Source organism: Trachemys scripta, chromosome 15 (genome assembly GCF_013100865.1).
Source record: "Trachemys scripta elegans isolate TJP31775 chromosome 15, CAS_Tse_1.0, whole genome shotgun sequence".
In the NCBI taxonomy this organism is placed as follows: Eukaryota; Metazoa; Chordata; order Testudines; family Emydidae; genus Trachemys; species Trachemys scripta.
Genome location: NC_048312.1, coordinates 13,886,790 through 13,902,251, shown reverse-complemented (window position 1 = coordinate 13,902,251; position 15,462 = coordinate 13,886,790). Strand labels below are relative to the sequence as shown.

General features: G+C 41.3%; 1 protein-coding gene across 6 annotated transcripts in view; it reads left to right on the top strand.

Annotated features, from left to right (window-relative positions):
• The window catches only part of GALNT9 (polypeptide N-acetylgalactosaminyltransferase 9), a 681,070-nt gene that overhangs the window by 652,453 nt on the left and 13,155 nt on the right, over positions 1-15,462 (top strand). For all 6 annotated transcript variants that reach the window (XM_034791125.1, XM_034791126.1, XM_034791124.1 and 3 more), the window contains 3 exons: positions 5,853-6,038; positions 9,251-9,388; positions 12,273-12,368. In XM_034791125.1, the coding sequence (XP_034647016.1) occupies positions 5,853-6,038; positions 9,251-9,388; positions 12,273-12,368 (420 nt within the window). The remainder of the gene's footprint in view (positions 1-5,852; positions 6,039-9,250; positions 9,389-12,272; positions 12,369-15,462) is intronic.

Genomic DNA, 15,462 nt, shown 5'->3' with positions numbered 1-15,462 from the left:
AAATGCCTATTGGGTGCTTTCTTTAGTACATTGACCGCTGTTAGCAGCAGAATCAGCAGTACCAGCGTGTAATTAAATCCTCTGTTTTTAAAGGAATCCCCCCCGCTTGGTCGTAGGTGAGACGTGCTTGGAGAAACCTTAAACTTTCAGCCTGATGGGTTGGGCAAAACAAAAACAGTTGGAGCGTTGTTTTAATAAATTTGTGCCTCAGCTTCCAATAAATGTGTGTGCTTCTGTAGAGGCAACGTAAATCCTCAGTGACGGGTGATTACTTGGAAGCAAATCCATCACAAAGTTGAACACCTGCTCTAATGCCAAGCATTCTGGATACTTCGTCACCTGCAGTTGCCTTGAGTGAAAGGTTTTAGTAATGGAGGGATTTGCTTTTTATTTCTTCCTGAACAGTGACACATCTGAGCTGCAGAACTTCAAAGCAGGATACAGATTTCTATTTTTTATTATTATAGTCTTTCTTTCTAGACTGGGTTTTCATACTGCCAACTATATCCCTGGCTGTGCAGTTACAACACGTAGGGAAGTGTCAGAGTCCTGGCAAGGGCAGCCAGGACCGAGGGTCAGAACAGGGTCAAACATGAGGCCAAGAATAGTGGAGAAGTTCATAGTCAAGTTCCAGGCTAGGGACAATACCAGGGCTCAGAGTCTGAGTCAGGTTTCAGGATCTGGGTCAGGAGGCAAGGTCCAAATTAAACCACGGTCAAAACCCAGTTCAAGAGCAGAAATCAGGAATGGTCGTGGCAGGAGACTACACTGTTGCCTGGACATGTCCTCAAATGCCCCTGAGGTTTATATAGAGTAGGGAGCTAATGAGGCTGCTGCCTGTCAGACTCCTTGAAGTGGGACTTCCTGTGGTCTGTGTCCACAGTGGGACAGGGGTAGTGGAACATGAGCTGGTTACAGCAGTGTGGAGGTGTTTGCTGCCTGTCAGCTCTGCAAATCTGGGTTTGAGACCTGTTGGGCCTGGCAGAAAGGCAGTAGAAGTGGCAAACACACATCCAAGGGCAGACTGACTTTTCTTCTACTATAACCACGCCTGCCAAACTGATGACTCCTGGATAGCTGTGTTGGCAGTACAAAACCATATCCTGAGAGCAGTTGTTGGCGCGTGGGTGTAGGAATAATCTCCAACCTCAGCTGCTTTTGAAATGCAGGTGAACTCCTTCCCTCAGTGCTTTTAAACACACACATAAAAGTGGTCATAAAGCATTTGGAATCCACTCTAGTTTTCTGAGGTAAAACCAATCATTTCACGCACTACTCAATGGACAAATATTTTCAGAAAGTGGGTTTCTAAAGGCTGAATGGCTGACAATAACATAGGACACATTTCAATTTAAAGAGAATTAGGCCCCTGTGGAGCAATCCTGTAATTTTGTAAACGTTTCTTCAAAATTGGGACCACCCTGGTTACAAATTATTTAGTTGCGTTCTAAATCCCGGGATGTTTTTGAACATTAACACTCACCCAGCAGGGCATGGCAGTATTGGAAATAGCTCTGAGCTGCAGTGTTTGAGAGCATCTAGACATTGTCCTCTTTCTAGGCACTATAGGAATACAGGATTGGACAAGCATCTAGCTCAGTGTCCTGTCTCCAGCACTGGCCAATAGCAGATTTGGTCACATTTTTTTTTCAAGCTTTTTTTTTTTTTTTTCTTTGACAAACAATGGCTTTTGAACCAAAATGGACAGTTTTTTGGTTTGATCAGCATTTTCCAGTGTTTCAATGAGAAACAGAAAACAAAAATATTTTGGTTTTGGTCAAAAGTTTTGGCTTTCAACAACTGAAATTTTTGTCTAAAACCAATTTTTTAAATCAAAAAGGGTTTTTGAAAACCAAACATTTTGTGGTTTCATTTTTTTGATTGAAACATTTTAAGAATTTTCTCTGGAAATTTTGAAAAATAAAAGAAATGTGTTTGAGATGTCCTGAAAATAATAATAAATAATAATAATAATAAATAATAATTGACCTTTTTTGGCCAACTCTAGCTACTACCAGCTGCTTCAGAGGAAGGTGCAACAAGCAATTATAGCAAAATCTGTCCTAAGGGCAAGTTCCTTCCTAACCTTCAAGAGTTAAAGTTTGCCTTATGCCATGAAGCACAAGGGTTTATATCCCTTCCAAGCTGCCCATTTATTTTGATTACATAGAATTTAATTGATGCATAGAAACAAATTAAGGATCAAGGAAATCACAACATTGCTTGAGTTTTGCTTAGTAAATGGAAACAAAGTCTGAATGCTGAAATCTCTTTGGTATCTGCCATATGATGTCCGGGTTAATTAACTACAGGGAGTGTACAGCAAATATTTTCCTATATACCAGCCTATCTGAGATGTACAGGTATAGTTTATCATTAGCACCATTAAGTTTTTCAGCATAAAGCACAAACAATATCACTCAGACATTAATTTGGCACTGATGTGAGTAGTTGTTCTTCTTAATATTTAATATGTCTGTTTATGTTGCAAATAGAAAATTTGATCAGTTTTGTTTATGGCTGCCTAAAGATCAGTATTCAAACTGGAAATCAACTGCACTTAGGAAATAAATTGAGTGCCTCTTGGAATTACTTGAAAAAGTCTTAAAACATGACACCAGGTGATGCTCACCGGGGCCCAAATGCAGTCTGTGTCCTCCTGGACTTATTTATTATAGGCCACCGAGTACGGGGGCTGGGGAGGGTGACTGACGATGGAGACACGCTGCCGGGCAGATGAGGCAAGACTTCCAGAAGTAGTCTGGTGGGCCCTGTCTTCCGGCAGATCTCTGGAGACAGGCAGACTTGAGAAGGCCGAGCCTCTTGTCTCTCCTCCAGTGGAATAACAACACTCTCACTCTCATCTTCACAGAACAACCTGGAAAGTCTGAGGTTCCCCTGCTGGTAGATATGACAATGATGAGCCCAGTACAAGAACTTCTATAGAACAGAATAAAAGACACAGCTGTTTCTCACGTATGGGGCAATCCGAGGCATTGTTTCAAGAACAAATGGTTGGCTAAATGCCTTAGTTTGTTCCCATCTCTCTTGTACCTTCCCTGTCCTGCTTGTTCCTAGGGTGACCAGATGTCCCAATTTTATAGGGACAGTCCCGATTTTGGGGTCTTTTTCTTATATAGGATCCTATTACCCCCCACCCCCTGTCCTGATTTTTCACACTTGCTGTCTGGTCACCCTACTTGTTCCAGTGCTACAGCTGGGCAACTCTCAATGTGTGAACCAGGGTGGCTCATTTCAGAATACTTTCCTGTTGTTTTTGTCTGTCTTTTCTTTTTTTTAACAGCAAAGAGCATTGTGCCACATCTGGGCCATGTTAAATCACATTAGGGGAAAAAAGAGCCAGGTTGGGTCTTGTGTTCAGTAGTCTGGAAGAAGATACTCCCTTTGGCATTTCCCATTAAACGAGCAAAGAGCATACGTAGGCTCCTGGTGCTAGAAACAGCACTTGGTATTGTGGGTTCTCATCACCTATGAAAACCAGGTCCTACGTGTGTTTAAAATGGGCACCCAAAAATGGAAGTATCCAGAATTTGTGACCAGTCTGGAAAGTGTGGACCTTAAACTCTCTGCATCTCTGGTTCCCCATCTGTGAAATGAGGATATTGATGCTTACTCACCTGAATAAGGCACTTTGAGAGCTCTGTGTGAGAACTGCTGTGTAAGTGCTAAGTCTTATAAGATGTGGGAATGAATATGGGATATTCCTCGTACCCTAGGACATTTTAAGGGATGTACCCCTCCATAGAGAATTGACCAGAGAGTCTGAGTGGCAGTATCTCAGAACTATCTTGTCTGTTTCATACCTGAAATGTTCCACTTCCTGGCATCGTTGATCACAGCTCACAAAGGATTCTTGTGCCTCATCTTTCACAGATATCTCGTTCCTGTTTAGAGGATGGCAGAAGAGGGGAGACAGGAATGAGATGTAAAGCAATCTGAGTGCTTGCAGATGGGTTAATCGTGCAAATTTGCACTGTCTTGTAAGCAACACACAGCATATTTGACAGGGCAAGCATTCTGTACCCTGAGGCAATATTTTTCTGGTGCTGTTTTCTTCAAAGCGAGGTGTCCAGGTCCCCTGTGGATTTCATCTGGGGAGAATTCATCACCAGGAAATAACTACTTGTGTTGAATTTATAGATGAGCTAAACGATTTCTCTTAATGCTGTGCTTTAGCACCTTTTAGTTTTTCATTTTGCCTAAGCAGCACTGTTAGAGGGAAATAAATCTGCCACTCAGATAATGTATTTACCCTTGGTATCAAAATATATAAATAAAAATTACAAGGTCATTAACCATAACAAGAGAGAGAAAAATGTACAATATATTACATGGCTGAATCCCAAGCCGGGTAGGACAAATAACAATACACTGAAGAGTATTGCACATTTCCCTTTTTTGGGGGGACGGGGGTGCACTTTCCTTTCACAGTGGAAGTTCTAGGCGTATATCAGTCCAAATTTATGAGCAGTGTGTTTCAGTGTGTTTCATTTATGAAATGCAAATTTCTGTGGCCAGTGATTTACTAGTCAACAACCAGGAGGGCAATAAATAAATACATATTAACTAACAAAGTATTTAAAAAAAAAAAAGCAGCGTCAAGGAACAGGATTTTATCTGCCATTCTCCAAGTAATTGGTTGTCTTTCTGAATATGTGTCGGGTCCAAATCCCTTGTCTTTTCATGGAGTCCAACTTGCGTGGAAAAGGAGCTGTTATTCTCAGCGATATGAAAGCTATGGACTCTTGCGTATATTTTAAGATCTCTTTTGTTTCCTTAGGGCTGGACTGAGACTTCAGGTGCACGTTGAGCTGCATAAGCTGCAGCAGCGCTGGGGTAATGCTAGGAGGCATTGTGACTAGAGAGACACCTCTGACACAGCTCCCTCTCTGTTCCCCCCTGGCTTGGTCAAGGGACAGAGGGAATTTACCGCTGGCTTATACTAGCAGCAGATTATGACACTATGTGTATTGCACGGTCCAGGGAGTTGAGTAAATGCTCTGTCCATTCCCCAGTTCTCTTGCCCACGTGCTCCTAGAGCACCTGCTCACTTACACAATGAACCCTAAAGTCTGTGCAGTCCAAAAAGTGGTGTAGGAGCAGGTCTCACTCTCACTCCCGTGTGCAGGCTTGTAGTCCAAGGGTATGTCTATACAGCAGCTGGGTGATGTAATTCCTGGCACAGGCAGACATCCACGGGCTAGCTCTGCTCAAGCTAGAACCTAAAAGGGACCATGTGGCCATGGTAGCCTTACGTACCCAAGGGGTTGGGCAGGATTGTTCTCGGGCAAATTTTAAAAAGGAAGACCATCCTGACTTTCAAAATCAAACATGTGTTCTGTACAGTGGGAAGTTAAATGTGGTGTCCCACTTGTTTTCTGATTACATTTCTCATGCACATAATGCCCCATCTGATACGTTCCATGCCCACTGCACAGGCATCACATGGCTTCTTTCAGACATGGGCATACCTGAGCTATTAGCAGTGAATTCGTTTATATGGAAATGGGTGCAGGAAATAAGCCCCAGTGTACACAAGCACACAGCCCAGGAAATGGAATATGACAGCCACAGTTAGATCCTCAGCTACCTTCAGTGGACCTGTGTCAGTTTACACCACCTAAATCCAGTCCCTAACATCCCGGGGTTAGGGTTTCTCATGCAATTGCTCCTTTGCCTAAGGGCTCAAAGAGCAGTGACTCTATCTCAAGTCATCAGAGGCTGACATATCACCCGCTGTACAATATCTTACCATAGATAGTCATATCAGCCTGTTTTCCAGGGAAAAGCTCTTGTTTCATGGTTTGTTTTATCCTCCAACTCTCTCACAGGTCTGGCAGTGCGGGGGAAGCATGGAAGTGTTACCTTGCTCGAGAGTTGCCCACATTGAACGCACAAAGAAACCTTACAACAATGACATCGATTACTATGCAAAGCGCAATGCCCTGCGGGCTGCTGAGGTCTGGATGGATGACTTCAAGTCACATGTTTACATGGCATGGAACATACCAATGACAGTAAGTGGAGAACACGCTATAACCTGAGTAAATGGAGGCAGAGAATTATGGATATCTGATCTAAATTACCTCTGTCTGTACTGGGTGATACTACTAACCGAGGGTGGGAGGAAGAGCACTTTCATAGCAGCAAATATTCAAAACAAAGAACTCAGCCATCTTAATTTGTTTCCCCAGAATAAGTTCAGTTGCACACTGATGAGCAGTGACCCACCTTTGAACTGGGCTTATTTGATTCCTGGGAGGAAGTCATTCATTTATGAGGTCATTCATCGTTGAGATACTCAAATATTACACAGATAAGCACCCTGAAATGTCTACAAAGAAATGTCATGGTGCGTGATACAAATAAACACGCTGAGCCTGATTCTCCACTCCGTTTACACCAGTTTATGCTGGGGTGATTCAATGGAGCTCACCAGCATAAAACCTGTATAATGGATGGGAGAATCAGGCCCAAACGGTCCAGCTTTGTAGTTTGGTGTTTGGTCACAGTGTAGGCACGTTCTATCTCTTGCTATGTGTATATGTAGCACCTAGCTAGGGAGACTAGATAGCGAGTGTAAAAAATTGGGAAGAGGGTGGAGGGTATTAGGTGCCTATATAAGAAAAATCCCCCAAAATCGGGACATATGGTCACCCTACACCTAGCACAACAGGGTCCTGATCTTGGTGTGGGAATGACGTAAAAATGTGCATCAATAAACATTTTCCTTTAAACCCACTGTGGCCAGGTTAGCATCCCTTTGAAAGGGCTCTTAGATTTCTGACGGGAAGAGAAAAAAGAAACTGCTAAATTTGTTTGCTTGATGGTTTCCACAAATGAATGCTGAGAGTAAAAAATAAAAAAGACATTTAAATAAACATTTATGCCAAAATATGATTTTCTTAAATTTCTCAGGGATTACCTTCTGATGCTGTTTTGTGCACTGAAAACATAAAGCAGTGCTTTGAAAAAAACAGACACATCTATATTGGAAGACATAAAACCAGCAAGAAGCATGGTACATTAAAACTTACTTTCCATAAAAGAAAATGATTGATAAAATATAGATCGTAAAAATAACCCCATTAGTTCTTGAAAAAAGTTAGGATGCTGCTGTTTCACAGCTCCATTGCACTGGGGCATTAAACTGAGAAATAAAACGTACTGTGCTCTCATTAGCTATAGGATTAGATCATCTGGGTGTTAGAGGAGTAAAAACCTCCCCGCTCAATCAACAAGAACCATCTACCCTATTCATCTCCATATTAAGCATTGAGTGTGTTGTACCAACACCACCAGCCAATAATCTATACACTATATGACCATAGCTTACATAGAACAGACACAACGGTACAGGGAACTGCAAAGCATGTCTGCTTGTCATACTAAGCTTCGCTTTCAATTGAACTGACATAGTGAATGAGATGATGGGTCACCTAACTGTAGAATAGTGAGTGCTCTTTGCCAGTGAAATAGATAGGGTAGGCGTTAGCAATGCTACTATCAGCCTACAGCATCCCATTGTAATTCACACCATCCTTTCTGTACTTGATTGCTGTTTCAAGCCACTGAGAGTCTATGAATGGTTTGCAGTCTGGCTAGAGGATGGTTGATTGATACACAAAAGCAAAACAATGCTCCTGTGAACCGGCAAACTTCTTTAACAAGTCAAGAAAACAGTATGTCAATGCACCAAAGATTTGGTTATACCCTTTCTTGTAATCCTTTCCCTACCAACTTTAGTGATCCTATGTCTAGCAATTAACTTTCTTCACGCTGAATGATGTGCAATATCAACTACATATGAAAGATACTCTCCTTCAGTGTAGCCAGAAATAATACACGATTCGTCTTCACATTCCTTTGAATGGATGCCATGTACAGAACATGTAATGAATCTTTTATCAGGCCTGTTCTGAGTTTTGGGGGGGCTTAATCCTAATTCCATCCCACTGATTTAACTCTGTAGAAATCAGTTACTGGACTTATACCAGTGTAAAACTGGTATAATTTAGGGCAGTGGTTCTCAACATATTTACCATTGTGGGCCGCATCCAATACTACCTGTATGACCCTGAGGATGTCACATGGGCCGCAGCTGTGTGCTGATTGGGCCGCAAGCAGCCTGCGGGCCTCAGGTTGAGAACCACTGTTTTAGGGTATGACTACATTGCAGTGTAAGCCCAGGATTTGAACTCAAGCTCAAGCCTAACACTCCTTCCTTCTATACACAAATTGCACTAACCTAGGCCTTGGAACCAGGGTCCCAGAACACCAGGGGGGTGGAGGGTCCGAGCCTGAGCCAAACTGGGACCCGGGGTTCAAGCCCTGTTGCTTTACAGTGTGGCTGCAGCCCCACAGGACTCATGCTCTGGGAGTCCACCACAAAGTATTCCACAATCCCACGAGCTGACTTTCTTTGTCCTCTGGACAGTCAGCTTGGGCAGACAGTCAAGTTTTCCCACACTGCAACACGAACAAAGGGCTAGAGCGGCCACGTTTTGGGACGGTGGTTGGACTCAGGCCTGCATATTGCAATGTAGATGCTGGAGCCACAGGTTGGGACCCAGGGTTCTGCAATTCCTAAACTGTGGTTACAGATGAGTGTAGATGCTTAAGCCCTATCTTAACAAACCCAGGGTCTGCTCACTCAAGTTCTACTAACCCTGGGCTTACATTGAAGACGTACCCATAGGGTGTGTCTGCACGGCAACCAGGGGTGTGATTTGCAGCTCATGTAGATGTACCCAGGTTAGCTTTAATATAGCAGTGAGGATGCGGTGGCATGGACTGCCACACCCTCATTGCTATTTTCAGCAAGTTAGCATGGGTACGTCTACACAAGCTGCATTTCACACTCCCAGCTGCAATGTAGACGTACCCTTAAATCAGAATTAGGCCCTGAGTTTGTAACAAAATCTGTAACCAGGTCAATTACATTAAAGTTTCATTGCAAACCTTTAGCACAGCTCTATGTGCCAATAATCTCAGTTTTTTAAATGTTGTTTTTACTTTGTTTTTTGTTGGTTATTTTGTTCATTTTTCTTCTTTTTCCATTACTATTTATTGTCTGTTGTCCCGGTCAGCTGTACAATATGTAGCTACTTACAAAGGAAAGGGGGAAATGTAGCTTGCAAACAAACTAAACTCCAGGTTGGTTTCAAGTAAAGAAAACAACTGTCAAGTCGATATGATGGGATTTCTCTGCTCTATTCCTGCTTTGCAGAACCCAGGAGTTGACTTCGGAGATGTTTCAGAAAGAATAGCTCTACGACAGCGACTGCAGTGCCGGAGTTTTAAGTGGTACCTGGAAAACGTCTATCCTGAAATGAGGGTTTACAACAATACAATCACTTACGGAGAGGTGCTGTATGACTTTGAAAATACATCATATTGCATTAGAGCTTTCCTTTCATCTTAGTTTGTGGGCATCAGATGACACAGTACAATTTAAAATCGCCTTGACAGCAGGAACACAAACTTCCCCATACCTCTTTAATCCAATCTATAAAGTGTAGGCTATAAGCAATGTTACCCTTCCCATTGGAATGCATCGGATTAAATCACTGTCATGAACAATGAGACGCACCTTCCTGGTTTTTCTTTTGGTATACCTCGATAATGTAAATCCAAGGCAATTTGTCCCAAATGGGCCCATCATAAACAACAAAAACAAAAAGTCTGCAATCAAGGCAACTGAGCCAGTTAATTTAAGTTAATTGGAGCAAGTAGGAGTGGCGTGGGCACTGTATCCTCTAAGAAAGGGGTCTCTCTTTGGACCACACTAACATCTTGCAATGGAATACATTGACTTTGCCCATTGAGTTTTGAAAATCCTGCTGGCTGGAGGAAAACTGAGACCCTTGTGAGAGCATTAGTGGACGCTACAGCTGGGTGTGTCTTATGCTCAACACATGAGACTCAAAGTAGATAAAAACGTCACTGTTGGTTTGCAATTAGCTTCTGCTTTTCTTCCTCTTCCCACTTTCAGCCACAGACCAGTGCTGAATAAGAACTTGCAAAATCTAACCTAATTTTTATAGAAAGATATATTTAAAGATCAGCCCAAACAAAACTCCTGGCTCCAGACACATCAGAATTTTAGAGAGGCTTTGATCCATGTGCATACTTTGTGGCTGACTTCATTGATTTACAGTGGCCAATCCAAAAACCAAGATCCAAAACTCCTTGATAATTAGGAAAGCTTGGATGTGCATCTGTGGCTCTGACTCACCTGTACGGCTTTTGTTGTTGTTTGTTTTAATAAATATATAAATAGATAATAGCATAATTTCCTATTTAAAAAAAGACTGATATGACTGATATGCCTTGAAATTATGCAAAGTTCTAATAACTTCATTGTCATGCAATTTGTAAAAAAAAAATTCTGAAATTGCCTACTGAAGGTAAATTCAAATCCTAAGGCAATGAGTTTTCATATGGTCATTCTTCTTTCCTGTGCCATTTGATTGAGTTCATATATAAATAGGTCATTCACTTTAGATATTGATGCAAAGTGCACGTTTTATTGGGTAATATCACTTTGCATCTTAATATAACAGTCCCTGGCACTAAATGAGAAAAGACATTTAGTAAATTCAACCTAAGCTATTAGTAACCGTCAGGTCCAAGAAGGTTGTTAACTGGGAAGTGCATTGGCACTATCAAGTGATGCCTATTACACCAGGTTTTCAGCAAGTCATTCACTATAACGAAGTCTGTTTCCATTGAGTGATCAGATAGAAGGTTCTTGAGTTAAACAGGAAGCTTGATGGTCAAGTATCTTAGTTATTAAAATGTATCAAGATAAAGAGTCAAAGCCAGATATTTAGCAGATGTAAATTGGCATAGTTCCTCTGGAGTCTTGTGTCTGTGTTGAAATGTACTGTAGGTGACACTAAGGATGACTTGTTATTAAAAATCTTCCCTTCTGGTTATTTTCTTAGAGAAAGAGAGGTCACTGTAGTCTATGGACTCTAGTGAGTTTAGGGAAAATAAATGTATTGAGTAGATGGACACAACAGTAAAAATATATTTCTTATTGACACAATTCACAGTCTTTAATGCCCAGTCATAAAGCTGTTCATCTTCTTTAGCCCGTGTAGTACCTTAGTCGTAAAATAATCCTACTGAAGCTTAACCGTTGGTATATCTTAATTCCCTCACCAAATTGCCGGTTATGTTTTATGTAGTATATGTAGTAATCAGTATTTATTGAGTTTCTGGTATTTTATGTGTGATGTTTTATTATACCTGTGCAGTAATTACACAGTCATTTGTATAACATCTGGATGCCTGAACATTTGCTCACCCTCTGAACTAAACCTGACCTGCTGATGGTTTCAAGATGTTCAGTTAAGTGACTCCTTTGTAAAATCAGAATAGGTGTTTGTCACATATTCATGTTCATCTGCACGCCCTGGTTCCAGGCAATTCCAAAATATAAGAGAATCTGCTTGTGTGATATTTCTAGCCTGACTAGGAAGGAAGAAACACCTGAAATCCCACCATATTTTCACCCTGATTTTTCAAACTGATAAAGCCCATAGAGTCTGGGAAAGTATCTGAACTTCTGGTTTAGTTGATGACCTGCACCTAACCTTTGAACCTTTAGAAATTCTCCCAGTACTATTTATTATTATTGTGTTGTCTCATGACAATACACCAAACACAGTACATTACTCCCATACTATATATGTTCCTACTTCAACTAAGGTTCATTATATATAGTTTTGCTTTATATACACCCTGCAATAACATATAAAGTGCTCTACTATCAGATACATCCTGGTGTAATTAGTCGTGTTTTCAGCATAGAGAACTAAATTCTCCCTTATTTACTCCAGTGTAAATCTACTGAAATCAACATAATTAATCTAGGTTTACACAAGCATAACTTGGAGCAAGATTTGGCCTGTGGCTTTTACAGTGAATTTTAGTGGTTTATGTTCTTTGTGCAATTACTTGAAAATACAGATCTGGTCCAAGTTAATAGTTTGGCAAGATTGTAGCACATTTTAATAATGCAGCTGTGTTTATTCATGTCAAAGTCTCTACCAGTGTCCTAGGAAAGGATTAATGGAATGTCACTGCTGGTGAATGAGAGTGTTTTCCTTCCTCAAAGAAATGTTGACCGTCTTCATATCCTCTTTGCTTTGATAATTGTAAAGCGATAAAGTTTCAATCAACTGGGCTTGTATTATGGATAGCGGTGCCTAAAGCAATTGGTTTTTCTGCTCTCATTGTAGGTACGTAACAGCAAAGCTAGTGGCTACTGTTTAGACCAGGGAGCAGAAGATGATGACAAAGCGATCCTCTACCCATGCCATGGAATGTCCTCCCAGGTAAATTGACTAAAATTCTTGTTACCATTATGTGGTGGAAAGCCTCAGACCTAAACAAAGAAACTTTAAAGGAAACAAAAAGTGATTTGATGGATTTTGGCAAAATTTGGGCTTTTGGTGCCTACTAGTTTATCCTTTGAGTAACTGAGGATCTTTTTTCTGGGGCAGCATTGATCAAATGAAAGCTGAAAGAGCAAAGCCACGTCTATACACAGAACATGCATTGGGTTAATTAAAAGTGGTTTAAAAACTGACTTGGAGCAATTCCTTAGAGTAATTGGAGCAAATCCTTGCATCAGACAAGCTAAACTGATGTAAGCCAGTTTTAAATGTGTTTAAGAATGTCCACACAGGGTTTTGAGGCCTTGTCCGCACATACATCACATGTTTAGTGAAACTGATATAAGCCCCTGTGTGGACAGTCTTATTTTGGTTTGTGTATCTTATTTCAGACTAGCTTAAACCTGCTTGTAATTGATTTAAACGACATCAAAATAAGCTTGGTTTAAACCATAATAAGATTTTCCACCCAGCTCTTCGCACCAGCTCAACTAAATCATTTTTAAAACCTACCTTTAGTTAAACGGGTGCCCCTTTGTATATAGCAGGGGGAGCTTGCATCTATAAAGTAGTTGCTACCAAAAAGTTTCATTTGGACCTGAATCTTGCAAGTGCTTATGCATGTGTTTAACTTTATGCGCATGATTAGTCCCATTGAATAAGGTCGCTCAGGGGCCTGATCCGACGCCCACTGAAGTCAATGGGAAACTTTCAGTTGACTTCAGTGGACTTTGAATCAGGCCCCAAGTGATTAAATTAAGCATGCACATGCTTGCAGGATTGGGTCCTTGGTTTGATTAGCAATGAGCAGTAAATAAATGTCACACCTACACACAAAAATCCCAGTTGATTGTTAAAATGGGTTTTTTCCCCCTGGAGAAGAAGGCAATCAAACTGTGTGACATGTTTCATACATAAAGTAAAGCTAATGGAATGTATGGTTTTGCCATTTTTATAAGCAGTCAAAACATTTCAGCTATTCCTATGCCAACAAGTTTCACAAAGAAACAAGCTTTAGTCAGAAAGCTCTTTTCACGGCTGAAAACTATTTTTCACTTTACAGAATTGTCATTCCTTCTGCTATGAAAGCCGGAACCTGATTAAACAATACAGCCCTAGGAATTTTGCCTGCATTAACATTGCAGGATGAGTTCCAAAGCTTTCCCCTTGGGTGGGTATAATTCAGCTACCCCTGTCACGTGTCAGGTCATCTATGATATTCTAGCAGGATCGCAACCCAGCGCTTTTTCCCTCCATACCTGTACAATATCAGCCTGTGCCAACTCGGTATCGCTCATTGGTGTGAATATGTCCTTCAAAAGGATCATGCAGGTAACTGTCAGCCAGTTAAATAGTTTAGTCAATTATTGTGGCAGTGGTGGTTTGTTAATTATTTGCATTACAATAATGCCTAGAGGCCCCAGTCAGAACTTCATTGTGCGAGCTGTAAAAACGTATAGTGAGCTATATCCAGGCCTGGAATAGTTTACAATGCAAATAGCCAAGGTAGACAAAGGAAGTAGTAGTATCCCCAGGGGGAACTGAGGCACAGAGAGAATAAATGACTTTTCAGAGGTCGCACAGTGAGTCTGTGGCGGAGCTGGGAATTGAACCCAGCTATCCTGAGTCTCAGGTAAGTGACTTCACCACTAGATCATATTTTTGAATGGAATAATTTGGGGTAATGTCTTTTCATTAGAAGCTGGGTGAATAAGTCACAAATGTTTGCAATGCCGTGACCTTCTTTGATGAAAATATGTTCAAAACATTTTTCCCCATTCTTCTCCCAGATCTAGTGGCAACCCTAACTGGGTTTGGTGGTATGTGTGTGCCACAGATATAAATCTCAATGGTCATTGGGCGTTTGGTGTACCATCAAAAACAGATCATGTTGGAATTGCAAAGATCCATAGCATAACTATCTAGGGAGTGATGAGACCCAGAGAGTCCTTTAAAATGTTTGGGGGTTTTTTTAGGCTAGCCTAGACTTTATACTATGTTGTACTTTACACTATACCTGTAACATCACAGGTCAGGGCCACTGCACCTCTAGCTCCCCTCAGTGGTTCAGCGAGGGCACCTACTCCCAGGCTTCCAGCTCCCCAGCTGTTGCCTCTCTTGGATGGAGACCCACATCTCTCTCTTCTGACAAGGGTATTTCCAGGCTGCACAGTTCCTTGCCTTCACTGTATATTTCCCAGCAAAGAGAGTCTGCCTAAACAGACCTGCTTCCTTTCTCCTTAGAGACTAGTAACTGAATGATTGCTACAGATATAAGTTACCACATAGAGTTTTCTAGGCAAGCCTACTTTATTCCTACAGGAAAAAGCACAACACAGAAAAAACATTAAAAACAATGAAAGAAGCTACACGCATGCTAATAAGCTTACCAGAGTTCATCCCCACTCTCTCGTGGGTGCTGGCAACAGCAATCTTTCAACACCTTTCCCTAGGGCCTTCCTTGAGGTCACAAGTTCAACAGCACTTCAGCTCAGAAAAAGCACATAATCTTATGAGGCCTCAGTAAGCTAACTCCTTCCAATCCTCTCCTAAGGATGGAGGTCCTCCATGGACCAGGGGACATGTCCATTTGCTGGGTCAGAAAGAAAGCCCCAAGTCAGCCTAAACTCAGGATTTTTATCCCAAAGTCTTTTCTTTGTCTTACTCCTCTTTGTAGAATCCAGTTTGAACTAGTATACACATATCTCCCCAAGGCATATCTTCCAAAAGTTGGTTTGGAGAGGGAGAATTTGCATTTCCCTCACCTCAGGATATTTCATAAGGAAATCCAGTTCACACACATTGTTCCAGAAGGATCTTTGAACTGCCTCATACCTTCCAGAGATTGTATTAATTGAGTGTTCCTGCTAAAGAAGGTCTATACAATCTCACAATAGTACATTAACATTTGAAAATAAGAACAGCCATACTGGGTCAGACCAATGGTCCATCTAGCCTAGTATCCAGTCTTCTGACAGTGACCGTCAGATACTTCAGAGGGAATGAACAGAGCAGGGCAATTATGGAGTGATAC